The 17,759-nt window shown below is 41.6% G+C and overlaps 1 protein-coding gene and 1 long non-coding RNA gene across 2 annotated transcripts in view; one reads left to right on the forward strand and one right to left on the reverse strand.

Moving 5' to 3' along the window:
* Positions 1 to 9,160, reverse strand: part of LOC144086527 (aryl hydrocarbon receptor-like) — a 38,585-nt gene extending 29,425 nt beyond the window's left edge. The window contains exons 1-3 of the mRNA XM_077616398.1: positions 9,022 to 9,160; positions 8,404 to 8,698; positions 3,276 to 3,466 (exon numbers count right to left, since the gene is read on the reverse strand). Coding sequence (XP_077472524.1) covers positions 3,276 to 3,466; positions 8,404 to 8,462 — 250 coding nt within the window. The 5' untranslated portion in view covers positions 8,463 to 8,698; positions 9,022 to 9,160. The remainder of the gene's footprint in view (positions 1 to 3,275; positions 3,467 to 8,403; positions 8,699 to 9,021) is intronic.
* LOC144086528 (uncharacterized) lies at positions 8,227 to 17,537 on the forward strand. Its single transcript, XR_013304506.1, has 2 exons — positions 8,227 to 8,679; positions 17,036 to 17,537. It is a non-coding gene; the product is annotated as an uncharacterized LOC144086528 (long non-coding RNA).
* Positions 17,538 to 17,759: the final 222 nt, after the last annotated feature.

Here is a 17,759-nt window from a genome sequence, read left to right on the forward strand (position 1 = left end):
TCGACTGCTGCATTACTGTCTTTGGTAGCCTTCTTGAAGAAATCCTGTTGCCTCAGAAGACGTGTTGTAAGACTGGCAACCTGGTTGGCTCTCTCATCTCCTTGGTATTTTTCGTACTCCTCAGCATGTCTCGTAGTATAATGACGTTTCAAATTGTATTCCTTGTGCACCGCAACTTTTTCAGTGCAAATGAGACACGTCGAGGTGCCCGTGTTCAACAAAGAAATATTGCACTCCCCACTTTTCTTGAAACTGTCTGTGCTCATCACTGACCTTTCTCTTCACGGCAGGCTTTGAAAGAGACATCTCTGGGGCTCTGTAATATGTGTTTCCACTTGGAATGAGTCTCGGGTTGAACTTAACTTTCAGTCGCGCGGGTCTGTGGCGCATGCACACTTTCGCTCTCCGATCGTATTGGATTACGGCAGTTCTCCAAATTTCTCAAGTGTCATGTTAACACACTTACTGTTAAGTTTAAGTTTCACTCGCGGAGATGGCTACTGACACTGACACAGGTTGGATCACGGATCATAGCGCCTCATTCAGTTCTATGCTGAGAGCAGCGGAGGAGTGTGCGCGCCGAGCGGAGTGATCGGCTTCATGTATTCTCCTCCGCCCAGCTGATTGGAGGAATGAGTGAGTGAGCGAGGCACTGGACAGCCTGGCCGATGTCCCGCCCTCCAGAGCCGTATACCTCACCGTGATTGGTCCATTCAGCTCCGAACACAACAAGTGTCATTCATATCAATCTTGCGGGCCACACGAACATTAATCTTTCATATTACGACGGGGGCCGCAAATTATCGTCCCGAGGGCCGCAATTGGCCCGCGGGCCGCGAGTTTGAGACCCCTGTGCTAGAGAAACTTCCTTTGGCTTTGCTGAATGTAGTCAATGTTGCGCTTTGCTTTAATACGCGAGCAAAAAGATCGGGACCTCGACATTGAGCAGGCATTTAAACAGCTGAACCCGCAAAAGTGATGGTCGTCAAACATCTATATTATCATATAATTTTTTATAAAAGATGTCAATGTTTATACAGTCTTGTTTAAATAGATTTCGTTACAAAAGACAGGCTTTAATTTGTTGTCATAATTCACGCCTCCTCCTCCCGACTCGGGAGTTCCGAGTCCTCCCAAATAAGATATGAATTTTCGGAATTGCTTCGGGCTCAGTCCAGAATATCAATTAAATTTGCCGGGCTCGGGCCGGATTTTTTTGGCCCGATCTTTGCTCTAATTGATTCTCACTTTAGAACATCGCTACACTCTACTGGTCTCTCATTGGCTGTCTCACAACAACCCTCCATGTTTCTTGGACCCGTTGTCTGCTTGAACTTGGAAGAAGCTGAAGCCGAGTGCCTTCGATGGACTCACAGTCGACAACAACTCTTCATGTTTCAAGATTCTCTTATGGTTTTTTCACCGCGATTTCGTCGTCTTTTTCCTGGAGGAGCCTCAACCTGAAACGCAGCTTGCAGTCGGCGAAATTGGGTTGCGGAGGCACGCGATGGTGCTTTTGGTCAGTAAGGAGGACGTTGACGAGTTGGTCGAGGGGGACCAAAACGAAATCTCAACGGTGCAGGAGTAAATGCAACGCTCGGCAATACACGAGGAATTCAACGAGAAGGCGGCTGAGGAATCAGCCACCATTCCAGGAGCGGGGGAGACTTTTTGCACCGGTGAATCATAATATAACATAACAAATTTAAATGAACTTGGATTACGATGCAGATACTAAAAAATAAGTTCAATCTAACCTTACACTAAACTTAATTCTAATTTTGTTTTACATTTTTATACCATTCTTCCGGCCGGGTTGGCTCTGTTTGCCCCGCCTCCAACCTGACTTTTAACATCGATGGGCTGTTTGCTGTTGTATTGCCTTCAAAATATTCCGAAAATGATGCACACAAATATCCTCACAATAGGATAACGCACGACCACTTATCAACAAGAAGTAGTCTTGAATTAGCGATAGCTCCGCCAACAGGAGCTAACAGGTTAAGGGGGGGAAAACACTGAAAAAAATGCAACGCTCCGCCCATTGCTCGCAGAGACATTACAAAGAGGGAGTTGCGACCAGAAATATTACACGAGGAGTTGGAGCCAGTGCCATATGAGCAGCCAACGAGAAGTAATATTTACCCCATATTAGCAATCGCTCCAGCATTCGCGCTGAGTGACGGAAAAAAATACTGAAAAAAATGCAACGCTCCGCCCAGTGCTCGTAGATATCTGTTATACATGAAAGAGATGCGGCAAAAAGATACAATGATAAACAGCCTTTCATGTCTTGGCCACCTGGCTTTCTCGCACCTTAAAATTTTTCTCGTATCTAGAGATAATTATTTGCTCAAAAATTTACTCGTATCTCAAAATGCTCGTATCTAGGGGTGCTCGTACGTCGAGGTACCACTGTACTTGGATTTCTGTATAGGCGCAAAAACATGTAATTATGGTAGTAATAATAGGGGGATCCTACTTCACGTTTTTTCCATTATCTGGTCTACATTATCCGCGAAATTTGAGGACTGACTGTATAGTAGTAATACATTCACTATAGGGAAAGAATTGTAGGGCGGTTAGCCTGTGATATTACATGAGAACACATTTTCCCTTATTTTGTCTTCTACATGAACAGTGCCAGTAATTGATGACGGATATACACATGCACATCTCAGTAATGTTGGTAAAACATTTTGTCATGGCCTAAATTCCAGAGAGAGTTGACAAGCAATCAAAAATGTTTCAGCATTGATGTAGACTTTGCGTCATGTCATGTTGTTCTTTAGATAGCAAACTAATGAAAACTATCAACAGCTATTCAGCTAGTTACAAGCAAACCATTGATTGACTATGTCGAGGTGGCTGTGTGTACTGTACATTGACACATGTCAGACTCCTGCCATGAGATTTCCGCAGTGGTGGGTCTAATAGGTGATTGATCCCCAGAGAAGGGAGAAACACGCGAGGGACAGATACATCCGCATGAATAAGCAAAATCCAGGTGCTCCACGTTTTAGCAGAAACCTCAAATTTTATGTGCTGCATCGGTTGGACCAAAAAACAGGACCTGTGCAGCCACTTGAGGAGCTATGGTGGTGGACAGTAATTTAGCTCCAAGAGCTACATTTTTGTGGCATCTCTTAAGACCGCCATTAAATTCAGCAAAAAGCAATTATTCATGCGACGTATCTTCCAAAAATCTTGCTTAATTGATACCAAGAGACTAAATAAAAATAATTGTAAAACTACATATGAAACCAAGAAATTACCATTGAAATAGCTTTTGACTCGCAGGTATCCCACGCTGAGTCGAAGGACAGACAGTTTGTCGAGACAGGAACGAACGTCCTCAGAAAAGGGAAGCAGGTCTGTTAGTCGGTCCAGCTCCCCATTCAGCCGGTCTCGGTGGCGCTTGGAAGGGTTGGATTTAATTACTTCATTTCCTTCCTTCACCCTTTTTCTGTGGAAAAAGAAAAGGACCAAAACGTGTAGTTGGTGATTTTTTTGTTTCATTTTCTAAACCGTTTATCCTCACAAGGTTCGCGGTGGGTGCTGAACCTATCCTAGCTGAGTTCGGGCACCATGAAATGGTGGCCAGTCAATTGGAGGGCACGAGGCGACAGACAACCATACACGCTCGTGCTCATACCTAGGCCAATTTAGTGTTCAGCCAGCCTACCATGCAAGTTTTTGGAATGTGGGAGCAAACCGGAGTACCTCGAGAAAACCCACACAAGACTGGGGAGAACATGCAAACTCCATGTAGTAGGATCATCTTTATTTTCCCTTCCAACCAAGAGTTGCTGTACATATATGCAATAAATAAAATAATCAACTGAAGACATCATCACCATTGGCAAAAATACTTTTTTGAGCCTTACAAAAAGAAACTATGTGGTCACATGTGGTCATTTAAAAAAATAAAATAAAAAAATTGGATGACATTAACACATTTTAACCCAAGTTAACAAGTTAACTGCATAGAAAGGGCAAGGTGCATCACAAAAGACAATTCACATCCCAGGTTCCAACTCTTCAACCTGTTGCCCTCTGGCCCTCTCTACGAGCACTGGGCAGAACGTTTTATTTTTTCAGTTTTTTTGCATTATTCAGTGCAGAACTAAGGGAAACACAATGGAGCCAAAGCAAGCTGGTTCAATGAAGGGTAGTAAGAAGAAAAGGCGTATGATGACAGCCGCGGTGTAGTACATTAACCTATTTGCCTTGGTTATTGCACCAGGTTTAAATTTAGTGTAACATGACATTAAAACATTTTTAAGAGTGTGTGTAGGAATAGTATAGGAATCTAAGTTCATTTAAGTTAAATTTAATGTTTATGTTACGTTACGAGCGCATCCGTCAAGTGACTCTCTCTCGCTCTGTCTCCCCCATCCACGAACTCCCCGTTGAATAAAATAATGCCTCATTCTATTATCAAAGATCATAACCACTAGTTATTTGTTACTCTGTTAGTAGATGGTGATTTAAAACATTAGAACACATAAAATATGTATTTCCATTGTTAATATCCTGTTTTTTGGTGTTTTTTTCAGAGGGTGGGAACGAATTTTTTGTATTTAGTTCATTTCTATGGGAAACGTTGATTTGAGATACGAGTAAATCGACATTCGGGCTCAGTCCCGGAACGCATTAAGCTCGTATCTCAAGGTACCACTGTACTACTAATTTATTATGTTGACTACTTATTTTTAGATTACTTATTTATTGATTATCTGTTTGTTTGTTTTGTTATTGTGTTGACGATTTATTTATTTATTGTCATTATTTATTGATTATTTATTTGTCTGTTTGTTTGTTGTTGTTCGTGCACGGTAAAGCTTAAAATCTCATTATACTTGTATAATGACAATAAAAGCATTCAATTCAATTTTAGATTTTTCAACATTGTCATAAAATGGGGAAACTCCTTGATATCAAGTAGGAAAAGAATTACAGGTTGTACTCATATGACGAGATTACTGAGGCTTCAGTACATCGCGTATTTTGATATTAAGTATAAAAAAAATCATAAAAATATCAAAATTCTGTGAGACTCGCAAGAAGACAATGGATAACAAATGGCAGAAGTCAGGGCCCTGCTTCTTCGGCACTGAATTGGGTGGCACTCAGCGCTGAAGAAGCGATATTTCACCATAGAAGAACGACCCGCCAGATAACAAAAAAGGCAGAGAAGGACGACGTCTTGCCATTTCCTGTTGTGTTGCAAGTGAATTTCGCATCACACACATCACCTGTATAGAAAGACTACGCTGAGCCTATTCCAGCTTTGTTTGGATTTTGAGTCACCGTTAAAAATGCCTCTTAAGCGTCTTGGGCCATCTAAGGCACCCAATGAGCCCGAGAAAAAATGAGGCATTACGATTGACCAAAAAAATCACGTTCATAGTTATCCTTAAGGGGTAGCACACCATTCCGGAGTAAATTACCGTATATACTTGCATATAAGCCGCCCGCACGTATAAGCCTCACCCTGAAAGTTGCCTTGAAAATTTGGAATTTTACAATTTCTCGCGTATAAGCCGCCCCCCTGATCCCCAATTTGCACCTTCATATTCATGGTTTTAATAGGGAGTACAAATGTGTTACTTTGAAGAGAAAATCTTAATCTTGGTATTTCTGAGATACTGTATGAATCAAATGCACATTATTAGGGTCAATATCATAAGGAAGTTAATATGCCTGTCTTTGTAAATGCAAAATATCAAATTATTCAATTTCGAAAAAAGAAAAAGGCTATCTTGATGAGAACTGATGCTTTCTAATTACAGAAATTACAATTTTCTTGCCAGAAGTTTAAGATGTTATGGCAGCAATATTGCTTCTAATGTCAAAACATCTCAATGATTTCGATGATTCATGTCATTATTATGTTTCTCATTATGGTTTTCATTATTATTACTCATGTTATTAGTCTTACATTATTATATATTTGCTCGCAATGAAGAATGCTTTGCTTTACTTAGCTTATTAGTCTTACATTATTATATATTTGCTCGCAATGAAGAACGCTTTGCTTTACTTAGCATATTAATATTAGAAAAGTCATTTTACTCCAATAGTTGTTATAACCTGAGTAAATAATGCATGCTTACTACGCTTAAGTTTCAGAACATTTTAGTAAACAAAACACTTAATCATTTACAATCAGTGGCGGGAATCAGCCAATCGTTACATCATAACAGTGATGTGGAGAAACTGTGGCAAACACTTAAGGGGTACATTCTTACTGTGACACAATCACAGTCTATAACAGTTGTCACTTTCGGACAAGAAATAAAACAAAACAAAAAAATCAAGGTGGAATTTTGTTTCATTTCAAAATCAAGGCTACTCGTGTCTGGCAGCGCTCACTAAGATGGCTGCTCCCCGACCTCCCTAAAATGGCCTTGCCCCGACCTCGCTAAGAAGGCTGCACCCCACAACCTCACTAAGATGGCTGTGCCCCGAGCGAGCAGTGAAGGGAACGTTTTGTGTTTTATGCAAGATACGTTTGTTTTCATGAATTTCATTCATAGACGTCAAAATAAATTTTGTTTAGCGTTTTATCTGTTTATCTTTTCTCTATTTTGAAATAAATGACCGTATCGACATTCGCTTGCGTCGTGACGTCACGGCGCATGCGTGGGCGCCATTTTGAAGTGATGTCATTGTGTCGCGTCATCGTGTCATGCCGCTGTCAAATTGCAGTTTTGTTTGTAAGTCGTGTTTTTATGTGTATATAAGCCGTACCCTTGATGTAGTCATCATTTTTTGTCCGACAAAAGCGGCTTATATGCGAGTAAATACGGTAATCTCCTATGCGTTATACCACAAAAGAAGAAGCGAACATTAGGAAAATGGCAACAATATCCTTTTCCTTTTCCAAGGACACCAAGCGAGTGGTAACCACTAGAAAAAAAAAGAAAAAAAACATGAACCAGCATTATGAGGGATTTATGCCGTAGATAAGACCATGAAGCTGACATGACAAGAGGACATCAACACACTGCTCGAGATACATTATTAACCCCCCCAATTGATGAGGACCTCATCAAAATCCCATCGGGGAGTGAGGAAGAAGAGGCAGCGGACAATGATGAGGATTGAAGATGAAGTAGTGGTCTTCCTTTAAGACATCTGCATGAGTTCTTCAACATGGTACACAGTTTGCAACAACGGGTCGATGGGGGTTGATGACAACATGCTCGGAGCCATTGAATTTGGCAATCATGTCGTTGTACAGAACCATATTTTACAATAAAGGAAACAGCGGTCACCATGTTCCTTGTGCGCCTAAAACCTCTCACAGAAAGAAGCTGCTCCCGTTGCCCCTACGGCACCCCCTGAAATTCCATCAATAATCCAATGCCTCTCAAACCTGACAAAGAGGACTTAGACAAAACCTCATTATAAGCTGTTTTTTTTTTAAATAAGCAAAGAGGAACTATTTTCACTGAGTACAGTACTTAAACTATTTAGGTTTTTTATCGATTATATTTAAATATTGATACATTACAGTCTTTTCACATGCCACGCCAGGATTTTTTTAAGCAGCATTAGCCCAAATCCAATGAAATTGTACATTAGAGGTAGACCGATTTTTGTTTACACTTTACAGCGAGAGAGAGTCAAGTCAAAAAACTACTGCGATGACGCCGCGTGTTTATTATTATTTGTTAAAACGGTTACTGCACTATAAAGGTTAAGAGTACTTTTAAAGGCAAGGAAGAGGAAGTGGATAATACTCAAAGAAAGTTGAAGCATAGAAGAGGGAGAGGTTTGGAGGGGGCACATATCAGATTACAATAACAGAGCGAAAAGCTCGAGACGGGCCCGCCCTTCCCGGTGCATCGCGTGAGAGCAGTGGTCTACTGACTCTCCAACTTGATTGTGATGAATGCGCTAGCCAGGGCAACACTCCATTCCTAAACCGAGCAGCGCACATTCTTAAGGTGCTAGGCCTCAACGTTACTATCCACAGTCGTTTTAACTCAAACCAACTAACATGACTTATTTAATCGTAAACACAAATATGCCAAATGAATAAAGTCAACCGGTGAGACTAATTATTTTTTTTCTTGTTTATACTGAGGAGCAGAGCTGACAGAAACCTTCCGTCCACCCCATTACGGTTCTTCCTTGCAGCGACCAGGGCGCCTGGACATAACCCCCATGTGTAAAAACACCTTTTACACTTAAGATGTATCTAACTGGTAAATAAATATAAACAATGATAACATTTCAGAGAGCTACGGCTGCAGTGGTGTGCAGTTTTATCAACTTTCACTTAAATGTCATGCGCATATACTATATAACCTCCAGACTCAAAATGTCTGCCTGTAGTTTCGTAACTTAGCGTTGACAACAACAAAGTTCACTTGACGGAGCTGGACCTACTGTTTGAGGACAGGTTTCTTCCTCTTCTTGTTGGCGTATGTCCCAGAAGTAGCCAACATTTCTTAGCCGCTTGCCACGCAAGCCACTCCAAGTAATTCTGCTCGGCGTCGAGGCGAGTTTTACTCCCGCAATAAGGACGCGATCGTCTCGCCGGAGTGTAAAAGGTCACTCCCGACGGTATCCACCCGCCATGTTTGGAGAGGTTTGTGGAAAAAAAGTGAACACGGTGGTTTCCTCCGTCGTTTAAAGAGGCTTGTCGTGAAAGGCAGTTCTGTGGTGAGTTGAAACAGAATGGCTGTTGCCGAAATGAAGGAGGAGGCAAAAATAGGAGGAAGGAATTAGAATACATGTTCAGCCCCCCTTTCCTCTTACGTACTTATCATAACTGCATAGCACGATCTTCTTAAATCAATCTGTTTTATTTATGCTACAAAATAGACTATACTTTTCATGCTTGCGACTGCTAATGCTGAATTTTGCGTATCAATGTTTCACAAAGTTCAGCCCAAGACCAATAAAATGTCATTTTGCTGCTATCTTGAAGTTACACTTGTACATTTAAATATATGCAGGATATGAATTAAAGAAGTTGGAGCTTCCTCCATTTTATTAACTTACATGGCGCTTGTTACCTCTGGACAACCCTTTTGTTTACTTATTGCTGTGTTCCAGCCGTTTCAATCAACCTTTTGGAAGTAGCAATCAATTTTTAGGGAGCAATACATAGTACTTAATTTTCATTCATTCATCTTCCATCACTATTATCCTCACAAGGGTCCCGGGAGGGAAGGGGGGGGGGTGCTGGAGCCTATCCCAGCCAACCACAGCTCAGCAGGTGGGGCACCCTAAATTGGTTGCCAGCCAATCGAAGGCCACAAGGAAGCAAATAACCAGTTATGCTCACAATCGCATTACCTGTCAACTTACACGTTTTCCCTCATTTTACACATTTCTTGATCATTTCAAATTGTGTACACCATATAACAAAAAAATGTTTTTAAAACAGTATATGTTTTTTTGTAAAACTGATCTCGTCTTCCCCATCTAATCCGGATCGTCTCGGTCACTGGTAGCAGACGGAAAACGTCACCGTCGATTGCTAATGTTGTCATGTTTTGAGCATGATCTGCACACACGCGTCAGTCACTTCTGCCTTTTCACTATATAAATATAGTGCGTCAGCAAGCAATGTGCCCAGACAGTGAAGCTGTCAGTGACATCTACAGAATTTTGAATTTAGTGCATGCAAAAGGTGCACTGGATGAGTGGGCACCCTTTAATAACCATTTTGTCTTGTTTGTATAATAACTCAAATCATGTATGTATTCACAATTACCGTATTCTCACGACTATAAGGCACACTTAAAAGTCTTACATTTTCTCCAAAATAGACAGGGCGCCTTATAATCCAGTGCGCTTTATATATGGACCAATACTAAAATTGTTATCACAATAAAATAAAATAAATCAGTCGATAGGGTACACCATCCTCTACAGCTCTCACAACTACGGCAAGTAGCCCCCGATTCTACTATTTTCCCCTAGAAAAAGTACTGCGCAGTGACTGCTGGGATATATAGTTCTTTTGTCAATACACCCAGTATGACGGCGAGCACACTAATTTGGTGCTCGCCGTCATTCCGGCTGGTTTTACAAAAGAACTCCTGCCGCTAGATGTTGGTGTCAACAGAGCATTCTAAGCTAGACTGCGAACTATATATATATATACAGACGCTCCCCTACTTACGAACATTCAACTTACGAACAACGGTACATACGAACATGTCTGCAAATTGCGTTTAAGTCCAAAAATGTTCGCAAGTCCAATTTTGTATTTCGCGTCTTTTTCGGAGTAGTACTTCTTTCCGCCGCTAATACCGACGCCTGGCGCTGTGAGAGCTCAGCTCACCCAGCATCTACCTTCTTCGTTGCAATGCGGAAGTGCGTGAATGTATCTCCAGTGTGCAAAGAACCTTTTTCATTTGTATCATTAAATATCTCATGCATCCAATATTGAATATGGTTGGTAAAAAGCTAAAGGCTTCTATTGAGGGAGTTGCAAGGAAGAGGCAAGCCATTTCATTTGAAACGAGTGGCAATAATAACGAAGCTTGATGCGCGTCAGAAAGTGGTGAGCGTTGCACATTCAGTACCATTTATAAACAGAAAGATCGAGCAGCAGGACCCAAATATTGAACGTTGCACAAAGTTTGCAAATCAATTGAATGATGCCATACAGTGCTACTGCATCATTTATGATGAAAAAAAGAAGAAAACTGCAATCGTCATTAGGTCGCTTCTTTTGGCCAGTTTCTAATACATAAATCTATCTCTCTACAGTACTGTACATATTCTCTCCATTTTATTAAATGTTTTTTTTTTCAGTACAAACCAATGCGTGTTACTTATACAAGCATTAAACATACAAATGCACTTATATAAACCTTCAATATACTTATATAGGCCTTAAACATAAATTATAATACAAAATATAGCACTAAATCAACTTACAAACAAATTCAACTTATGAACAATCGCTCGGAACCAATTGCGTTCGTAAGTTGAGGAGTGTCTGTATATCAGCATTCACCGCGCAACGGAAATAGTAGTTGCCAGAGCTGTTGCGGCTCAATATTTATCCATATTTTATATATATATATAAAATATGGATAAATATTGAGCCGCAACAGCTCTGGCAACTACGGCAAGCAGCCCCAGACTCTATTTCCGTTGCGCGGTGAATGCTGAGAAATATAAAACAGCGTTGCATTTCGGTTGAGCTCAATGTAGCACATTAATTCTATGTTCGTCGTCATTCACAGTGGAAGTTTCAACTATGGTCCGAGCTTTCAGGAAGGCAGAAATTACTGACTCGATTAATGACGACTTTGGTGAGATGCCCACCTGTTCAACATGAGTTATTATGCTATTGCTGTGTCACAAAAATAATAATACTTTAACCTCGGAGAAAATAAAAAAAACTGTTGTTTATTCATGTTGAGAGTGAATGGAGTTGTCAGAAAGCTGATTTGTAATCTATTAATAAAGTTAGGCTGACCTATCTGACTGTTTTGTTGACATTCCCTTTAGCGCAGCACCATCTAGTGGTAATGCGGAGCGGTGTGCCTTTAAAAGCGGTGCGTCCAGTGTGGGTCAAATACAGAAATAGCACTCGTTACTGACACTGCGCCTTTAAATGCGATGCGCCATATAGTCGTGAAAATACGGTATATTTTAATGCCTAATCTTTGTAGCTGCTTCTCAACACAGTGCTCCTTTTTTCGGCAAATTCAACCTCGTATCATAGGGCTCATAATTCTTCTTCTGGAGATCTGGTTGTCTCAAGCTTGAGATGGGGTGGATCCTGGGATGTTCCACCTCTGGCCTTGGACCTGGATACGATGAGAAGGACTGTGCCATTATTCTCAAGCACCGGAGCGATAGAAAATAACTTTATATTTGGATGTTCCTTCTAAAATGAAACATGGCCACTAATATTCAAAGTAGCGCCCACTTTTGCCTGCTGGAAAGGAGAAATATACGGTAGTCCGATGTCAAATCATGGGTGCTTCTTTCGTTAAAGCCTTGCTGATGTGTCTTAACGTACCCTGACACTCAGTTTTCATTGTGTTCTCTATTTATCTTCATATAACCCAGAACAGGAAATGAGCATGTGGCGTTGAGGGTACGAGGTCAAGAGGCAACGCTAATATGACCGACTTCCCATATTTGAGGCCGGTATAGTATTTTCCAAAAATAGCTTATATATAGTATATGAACTTACAAGTCGGTGGCCCATTTGGCTTCACACACACTGATCAAAGTGTTTGATAATATTATTATTCAGTTTGCATAGCATGCCACATGTATGTGGGACTGCTGGATGTGGCCCAGTTGTTTTCTTTCTAAACAATTGTTCCTGTGTTCTACTGTTATAATATAAACTTCAAAGCTTAGCAGGGGACCAATATCATAAAACTCTTCTTAACTCCAAGTGAGGGGGACGGTCTAATTGCCCGGACAAGCTAGCCACAGGAAAGAACATACTTTGGAAAGTTTGTTCTAAACTGAATAATGCCCACTGATGTTGAGGTTAACGCTCACTTTTGCTTTTTAACAGAGGATTTAAAAACTGAGTCAGATATCAGAGGTTGTCATTCTTGCAATAAAACCATGTGGGTGTGTGTCTTGTATGTCTCTGTCTGTCTTCCAAAAAAAAAACAGAACACAAAACGAGCTTGCGGCATTGTAGTTACGAGGTCAAAGAAATAAATGCTAATAGGTGACCACCAAGAAGGTGATGTTCTGGGGCAGGGGTAGGGAACCCATGGCTCGGGAGCCATATGTGGCTCTTCTGATGGGTGCATGTGGCTCTTCTAAAATATGTATATAAACTGCTGGTGACAGAGGGCATTAATTATGACTAAATAATAATTCACAGTTTGTATTTAGGGAATTTGAGCAACGATTTAAATGGTAATTATCAATAACCTTCCAGGCGAGCAAAAGACCGGCGAGCAAAAGACCGGCGACCAAAAGACCGGCGACCAAAAGACCGGCGACCAAACAACCGAGTACCAAAAAGTCACATCTCAGTTTCACATGTTTACTCTTAAATTCTGAGTATGGCTCTCAAAGAAATACAATTTGAAAATAGGAATTGTTTACGGCTCTCCGTGTCAAAAAGGTTCCCGACCCCTGTTCTGGGGGTTCAGGATGGAACAATGTTCTCATCCGCAGACTTTTGGCACGTCAAAAAATAGGTAATCACAATTTACACAAAGATCCAAATTTTAGTAGAATCTGGGGAATGATCTGAGATTGTCGTCCTGGTGAGAAAAGATTGTTTGTCACAGAATTGTATTTTTGTGTCCTTTGTTGGAAGTCTACATTACAAATTTGTAAATAAAGTCGCTGATATGTTTTGTCCCCGCTAAAAGTCGCAGATGTGTTTGTCCCTGTGCAAATTTGTGAATACAGTTGTGGATGTGTTTTGTCCCCGCGCTCGTACATGTGTCTGTCCCTGCGGTACGTGAGTGAGTTCTGCGCCCCACGCGATAAGGCCCTTGTAGAAAGAGGTTGCAGATGTTTGTCCCTGTGCTACGTGGGTGTGTTCTGTACCCCACAAACTAAGGCCTTTGGAGGAATAGATGTAGTTTTGAACTGATCTATAATAACCCTTATAGCGTGATTTATGGGTGTGGGTGTGTTCTGTACCCCACAAACTAAGGCCTTTGGAGGAATAGATTTAGTTTTGAACTGATCTATAATAACCCTTATAGCGTGATTTATGGGTGCGTGTGTGTGTGTGCGTGCGTGCGTGTGCGTGCGTGCGTGCGTGTGCGTGCGTGCGTGTGCGTGCGTGCGCGTGTGTGTGTGCTTGTTAAAATTCTCTCGATACGTTTGTCCAAACCATGCAACATAGAGAGTTGATTTGTTTTTATGGTGGCCAGAAACGGCTGTTGAATTTCTTCACCTTCTCTAAATGTGTAAACTAAACTTTTATTTGTTGAAGCTGAAATCAGAGTTGATGTATGAATCGTTGTTTTTACATGATGTGCCATAAATGCACCGAGTGGCTGATTGGTCGTGTCGTAGGATGCCTTTCCACGTCATTTACAAATGCAATTTTTGGAAGAATTTCCACCAGCGATTTTCCAGGTGCTCCCTGGAACACTTTTTTTTCTGTCGTAACGGGAGTTATAAAACATCCACCCATCCATAAATCATGCTTTATCTATTCGTTAATCCCTATAAAGCGTGATTTATGGATGGATGTGTGCACCTGGAAACCACACTGGAGTGCTTCCGCTTAGTCATTTCCGCTTGAATTTAGTTGCATGAACTACGCAACAGCACCGCCATTGTGTGAGTTTTTATTTTCATCATATTTTCAGTTTGGTTTACAATGTTTTACCAAAAATAACACCCAAACATTGCTTAAATAGGTAAAATTCATCAGCCTTTCTTTTGAAATTGACTGTCAGTTTTCCTTAATTTCTCTTAAAAAGCATACTCATGCTTCCGTATATATTATACATTCATTTTTTGCATACTTCACATACGTTTGGACTGTCACTTTTCACCAATTATGCCAAAAAGGAGTTCTCATTTCGTATCGAGTTGGGAAAGGTGTAAACAATTGAAGCGCACCAAGATGGCAGTGCAATCTTCTGCATTCCAAAGTGGTGTCGGTGGGCATCGATACTCCTTATAAAGCGTGATTTATGGATGGGTGTGTGTGTATGTTAAGATTCTCTCGCTACATTTGTCCAAACCGTGAAACGTAGAGCTGAAACTTTATATGGTGGCCAGAAACTGCTGTCAGATCCTAATAGACGAGTGATTGAATTTCTTCACCTTCTCTAAGTGTGTATACTCATCTTTTATTTGTTAAACACCCATTTTTCAAAAGAGAATTTTTTAAATAGCGCAACAATTGTCTTTTGGCTCTAAACAACCAGGGGGGCCTTTGCCCGGGCCCCCTGCTTGTTGTAAATAAATAAAGGATCCACATGTACTAACATTTGTGTTTGTCTGTCCGTGTGACTGCCAAAGAGAAAGAAAGAGACAGAGAGGGAGAGAAAAAAGAAAGTTGCTCTTTGTTGAAAGAGAAAGTATGTGCGTCCATGTGTGTGTGTGTGTGTGTGTGTGTGTGTGTGTGTGTGTGTGTGTGTCACCTTAAGCGAGCCCGGACGATCTTTAGGAATAGAGGACTGCTTTCGAAACTATAGTGTGCGGATATATTGCGGATTGCAATATGGGACTCTTGACGGTGTTTGCCAATGTTTCCTCTAACCTGCCCAACTGCGCAATTCCACACTGGTCGCACACTCTCAGCATGTCATACTCCTGTTTGGCTATCTCCAATCAGACGGATGTGGCTCCAATGACACCGCAATCTCCAACAAATGAGACACCACTAGCTTCCTAACCCTGTGTGCGTGGTCCTCGGATACCGATCCATGCTGGCCAGTGGGGATGTGTAAAAAAACCCAGTACTACTCAGGCAAAAACTGGCAAGGTGACTCCATCAATCGTATCCCCTAAATGAAGTGAAGTCTGCATAATCCATGGCGAACCATCAGTGGACGACTGGTTTAGAATGACTACAGGTATAACAGCAGTATCTAACAATTGGCTGTTAATGGCAGAGCTAGCTGCCAGCGAAACCCAAGATGATTGTCTCGTGTGTATGGGTGCTCGACCCGTACTCCGCATTGTTTCGGCCCCAGTCGACAATGAATGTATTGTGGACCTCCTAAAAAACACCAATCCGACGATTAATTGTTCCAAGTACGATTCGATATTCCCACTTGCCCAAGAGGATAAAGAAAAACTAATTTTTGACAAATCAGTAGCCCGCCAAAATTTTACCTGTCTCAAATTAAACGGGACGGGAAAATCATTGGGAAGCATTCCATCTGACTGGTGTGTAGTAAATATGTCCTTTCCGGCACCACACTCCTTATCCCGAGCTGACATCTGGTTATGGTGTGGAGGCGATAAGTTGTATGATAGATTACCCACAAATGCTTCTGGTGTGTGTTCTTCTGTGTCTTTGTTGCTTCCGGTTTCTGTTTCCCCAGTGGATCTCACCACTGAAATACGATTACCTTCAAACCTGAAGGATGTCTTGCATCGCAATAAGAGACCATCACCCACCTGGATGGGTAACTCCGACCCCACCTATATTGACGCCATAGGCGTCCCATGTGGCGTTCCTGATGAGTATAAACTGGTTGATCAGGTTTCAGCAGGATTTGAAAGTCTTCTAATTTGGATCACCCCTAACAAAAATGTTGATCGCATTAATTATGTTCATTACAATGTCCAACGACTTGGCAATTACACTGTTGAGTCGTTTGAGGCGGTACATGAACAGTTAGCGGCAACATCTCTCATGGCTTTCCAAGATCGTATAGCATTAGACATGTTATTGGCTGAGAAGGGTGGTGTGTGTGCTATCTTTGGTGATGCCTGTTGCACTTTCATCCCTAATGACACTGCTCCAAATGGACGACTCACCAAAGCCTTAGAAGGCCTCCGAATCCTGACTAATAAGAAGGCAGACCATTCAGGTGTGGGTGCCTCAATCTGGGACCAATGGATGAATCATTTCGGTGCCTGGAAAGGTTTGGTGGGCAACCTTCTCATCTGTTGCTGTTTTCACCGCTTTACTTATTCTTTGTGGCTGTTGCATCCTCCCCTTAGCTCGTATTCTGGTTGTTCGTTTGATCGATAGGGCAGTGGGACCACTCCCTAAAGGTCAGTATGCTCAGCTGCTTCAAACTGACCCCTCTGCACCCCCCGCTGAGCATGTGTTCATGGATACACTATTATAGTGCTTCTTCGTTTCTCTTCTTACTAATCTGTGTGTTGTTTGTCGGTATGGTCTCTTTGGGAGACCAAGAGAGGGAATGAAGACTATAACATATTTTAACCATATAATCTAGTGAAGACTATGACATATTTTACTCATATATTTTATTACAGCTACTTCATCTTTATATATTATTATTGTATGATTAAACAATTGTTTTAACTCGATTACCACACAATTGGAAGGTTCCCCTATAAATGCTTGTACAATACACAAAAGCTCTCTGTCCAAAATCCTTGTGAGTTACAGCCAGCAGAGATAAGGAGGCGAGCGGAGAGGAGCCTCAAGGCCGAGCCGAGCGGAGAGGAGCCCCAAGGCCAGCCGAGCGGAGCAGAGGGAGATAAGGAACAATGCACAGCTGAAAATCCAAAAGAGGCACCCTTCAAGACAGTTGTGTCAGTGAATGAATATTCATCTTTGATATACTATAACTGGGCAAACGCGGGTTTGGACTTCAGTCTCTTTAATCCTCCACTGAAGCACGGCGATGCTCAGCTGGTTTTATATTTGGCAAAGGGACCCGGAGCTCTGTAAGGATCAATATTAGGAATAAATAATCTGTGGAGTAACTCGCAAACCCTGGTCTCTTCCTTCGATGCTGAACACGCACAGTTGTTAGACGGGATCAGACTGAGTTAAGGAATTAGGGATAGGTGCTAAAACTGTACGTCTAACAGTTCTAAACAACCAGGGGGGCCTTTGCCCAGGCCCCCTGCTTGTTGTAAATAAATAAAGGATCCACATGTACTAACATTTGTGTTTGTCTGTCCGTGTGCCAAAGAGAAAGGAAGAGACAGAGAGGGAGAGAGAAAAGAAAGTTGCTCTTTGTTGAAAGAGAAAGTATGTGCGTCCATGTGTGTGTGTGTCACCTTAAGCGAGCCCGGACGATCTTTAGGAATAGAGGACTGCTTTCGAAACTATAGTGTGCGGATATACAGACGCTCCCCTACTTACGAACATACGACTTACGAAC

This window comes from Stigmatopora argus, chromosome 13 (assembly GCF_051989625.1).
Source record: "Stigmatopora argus isolate UIUO_Sarg chromosome 13, RoL_Sarg_1.0, whole genome shotgun sequence".
In the NCBI taxonomy this organism is placed as follows: Eukaryota; Metazoa; Chordata; class Actinopteri; order Syngnathiformes; family Syngnathidae; genus Stigmatopora; species Stigmatopora argus.